At 38.3% G+C, this 3,634-nt stretch overlaps 1 protein-coding gene across 1 annotated transcript; it reads left to right on the forward strand.

Annotated features, from left to right (window-relative positions):
• Window positions 1-924: 924 nt before the first annotated feature.
• On the forward strand, window positions 925-1,869 carry LOC101656070 (olfactory receptor 1361-like). The gene has a single exon (XM_004706210.1). The coding sequence runs from the start codon at window positions 925-927 to the stop codon at window positions 1,867-1,869; it is 945 nt and encodes a 314-aa protein (XP_004706267.1).
• The last annotated feature ends 1,765 nt before the right edge of the window (window positions 1,870-3,634 follow it).

Below are 3,634 nucleotides of genomic sequence, written 5' to 3' on the forward strand. Positions count from 1 at the left end.
TAACTGAATTTCCAAACCCAAAGATTTAACCTTAAGTAACAAAATTGATAAGATTTGAGGTTCCAGGGGAATCTGTTTGGGACTTGTCTCCACCAAGATGGTTTTATCTCTAAGTTTTGACCCAGAAGTTAGATAATATTCTCTGCCATTACTATGATCCAAAGGGAACAAAAGGTAGGTGGGGCACTTACTCTTTTTTTCTCTAATGAGGCTCTCAGGGATTCTGGCCCCACCAGCCATAGAGTATCCTGTAAATACCTCTCTGTGATTCCCTCAGGCATCTTTCATGTACACAGGACTAAAGCCATGAATGCCCGCTTCTCACTTTCTCATATATTTCCAAGACTTTCCAAACTTTACAATAAAGAAAATATTGGGCAGCTATGCAGCGGCGATGAATACATAACACCTACAAGACCAACCTCCAACAGGTAATATTTCAGCAAAGGAGACATTGGCTTTTGCTTTTGTTTGTTTCGTTGTTTGTTTATAAAACTAGAAATTATATTAGGAATTTCTTTGGATAATTTTTTTTATATCCAGTGACCAATAGAAGTCCTAAATCAAACAAATTGTAAGATAAACGCAACAGAATTTCAAATGCTTCTCTTTTCTTTGGCTAAAAATGAGTGGGGTTGAGAACTGAAAAAATGTCAGAACAGACACATAGTGACAGAATTGACTTGTGTGTATTGCTGTGGGTTTGTCAATTATAAACATACCACACAAGAGTTCAGGAGTTCAATAGGAGTTGAATCAGGACTGAGTATAGGAAATTAAGAGTGTAGGTCAAGTGAACAGATCTCTTAGGAAATCAATGAACTGATTTGCAAACGTCCTAAACTGCAGTTCTATTGGCTACCTTTTATCCATCCATATCTAGGTCTCTGAACTTGCTGTTGTGCATGAACCTGTTCCGTGGCTATGATTCAGGCAAATCAGTCGAGTGTCTCTGAGTTCCTCCTCCTGGGCCTCTCCAGGCATCCTCAGCAGCAGAAGCAGATCCTCTTTGTGCTCTTCCTGAGCATGTACCTGGCCACGGTCCTGGGCAACCTGCTCATCATCCTGGCCATCAGCAAAGACTCCCGCCTGCACACCCCCATGTACTTCTTCCTCAGCAACCTGTCCTTTGTGGATCTCTGCTTCTCCTCCACCATAGTCCCCAATATGCTGACCAACACATTCAGCAGCAAGACCATGTCTTTCCTGGAGTGTCTAATGCAGATATATTTTTTCAATATGTTTGGCGATGTGGACAATTTCCTCCTGGCTGTGATGGCTTATGACCGCTTTGTTGCTGTGTGTCACCCCTTACACTACACAACAAAGATGACTCATCAGTTCTGTGCCCTGTTGTTCACTGGCTCTTGGGTCATTGCCATTATGAATGCTCTGTTGCATACCCTGCTGATGGCTCAACTCTCATTCTGTGCGGACAATACTATCCCTCACTTCTTCTGTGAAATGTCTTCTTTACTGAGACTCTCATGCTCTGACACACACATCAATGAGATGATGATGCTTACTGAGGGGGGTCTGATCATGATGATACCATTGGTTTGCATCTTAGGTTCCTATATTTGCATCACCTCTGCTGTCCTGAGAGTCCCATCCACAAAGGGAAAGTGGAAAGCCTTCTCCACCTGTGGCTCCCACCTGGCTGCAGTGTCCCTCTTCTATGGCACCATCATTGCCCTATACTTCAGCCCTTCGTCCTCCCATTCAGCTGAGAATGACATTGCAGCTGCTGTGATGTACACGGTGGTGACCCCCATGCTGAACCCTTTCATCTACAGCCTGAGAAACAAGAACATTAAAGGGGCCCTAACAAAAATGATTTCTATGAATTGTTTTTATGTTCAACAATAAATCGTTTTCACTACTTTCTAAAATGTAGCAGTTATTCATCTATGTATTTGTCTTGGGAAATTGACACCATACAGAATTTTTAAAAATTTTATTGTGAATTGGGTAAAGGTTGGAAAGCAGATTAGCCTCCCAGTCAACAACACTCACAAGATTTGTATCACATCATGGATTGCAATTCCCACAGTGGAACAACACTTATCCTTCTTCCTTCCTGTTTCTTGTTTCTCCTCCTTCTTTCCTAATCCTTCTGATCTTCATTTTGATCATACCACGGTCACTCTCTGCGGCTCACATTCTATGAATTTCTCAATGTGCAATAGGAAAGGATTTAGTTCATTTAGGGTTCCAAAAAATCTAATTCGTCCAGACATTTATCTGAGCTTTATGTATCATACAACATTAAGCAGAAATACAGGGTATTTAAACAAGAAATAAGGTAATATAAACAAGAAGAAATAAGTTCCTGAATTCCAGTGCATAGGCTTGTCAATTTCAGCTTTTCCTTGTCAATGTGCTCAGTTATTTGAACATAGATCCTCACTTACATCCTAGATTTCCACTCTCATGTATAACAAACCTTCTCCAAATGGCCATACGTTATCTACAGTTTTTATCTTACAGAACTTATATCTTTCTGTCAGGTTCCTTGAGCAAATTTACTCAGTGTGCATTTTGTTTCTGCATTAACACATAATAGAAATTTACTATTTAATATGTGCTTTCAAACTCATTTTGAAAACACTAACAAGATATTTTAAAAATCAAGAAATAGTTAACACTGGGTAAAATAACCACTGAAGAGGAAACTCTGGGTTTTAAGAAAGAATGGGGAAAAGAATGGGGCAGTTTTCCTTAATTTGTACTTTCAGAGAGATGGATCAAAGGACATCTTGTGTGAAATTTGTTAAAATTCAGAATCAAAGGCTGTTTCTGAGACTAGGATATTATTTTTTTATGATACTTGTCAGATTTGTATATTAAAGTACATGGGAATGTTTTCAATATTGAATCTATAGATTTCCAAAGTCTCCAAATTCTGTCAAAAGGAGCCTGTTCCTAGAAGGCGGGTTTGATGGAATGTTGATCACTAGCCTTTGTTTTGTGTGTGAGCATGTAGATAAAGGTGGGGCTAAGAACAGGTGGTTGTGTTTTCAAACATCTCATTTACTTAGAAACTATAAAATGTTTTATTTAAGATATATCCTGTGTTGCTACCTTTACAGAAAATCATTGATTTCAGTAGGTTTTTAAATATATTAACATGTCATTGTTTCTAGTATTTCTATATGGGCTTTAAAATCTCTATATATTTATTACTATTGCTTTTGTTCCTAACTTGATTCACATTCTCTTGACTGCTTCGCTAGAGGTTTACTGTACCATGTGTTTCTTATTAATTCGGTCTTGCATTCAATCAATTTTCATTATTGCCTAGTTTTAATTGTTTTATTTTATCTGAGTATCATGGGTCTCTTTCCCCATAAATATCTCATTTATGCATCCGTTTTCACCATTAATTCATGAAACACATCCTAAAACATTCTTGAAATACATACTTGAATATTAGTTGTTGTCAAGTTAGGTCCAGGAGCACTGGCCCAGAGGGGCTCTGAGGCAGTCTCTTTTTTTTTTTAATCATTTTATTGGGGCCTTGTACAATTCTTATCACAATCCATACATACATCCATTTTGTCAGCACATATGTACTTTTGTTGCCCTCATCATTCTCAAAACATTTGCCTTCTACTTTAGCCCTTAACATTGG

This window comes from Echinops telfairi, unplaced genomic scaffold, assembly GCF_000313985.2.
Source record: "Echinops telfairi isolate 266 unplaced genomic scaffold, ASM31398v2 ScPeMD7_5;HRSCAF=22, whole genome shotgun sequence".
Taxonomy (NCBI): Eukaryota; Metazoa; Chordata; class Mammalia; order Afrosoricida; family Tenrecidae; genus Echinops; species Echinops telfairi.

Coding starts and splice junctions, on each gene's coding strand:
- LOC101656070 (XM_004706210.1), top strand. CDS start 925: ATGATTCAGGCAAATCAGTCGAGTGTCTCTGAGTTCCTCCTCCTGGGC.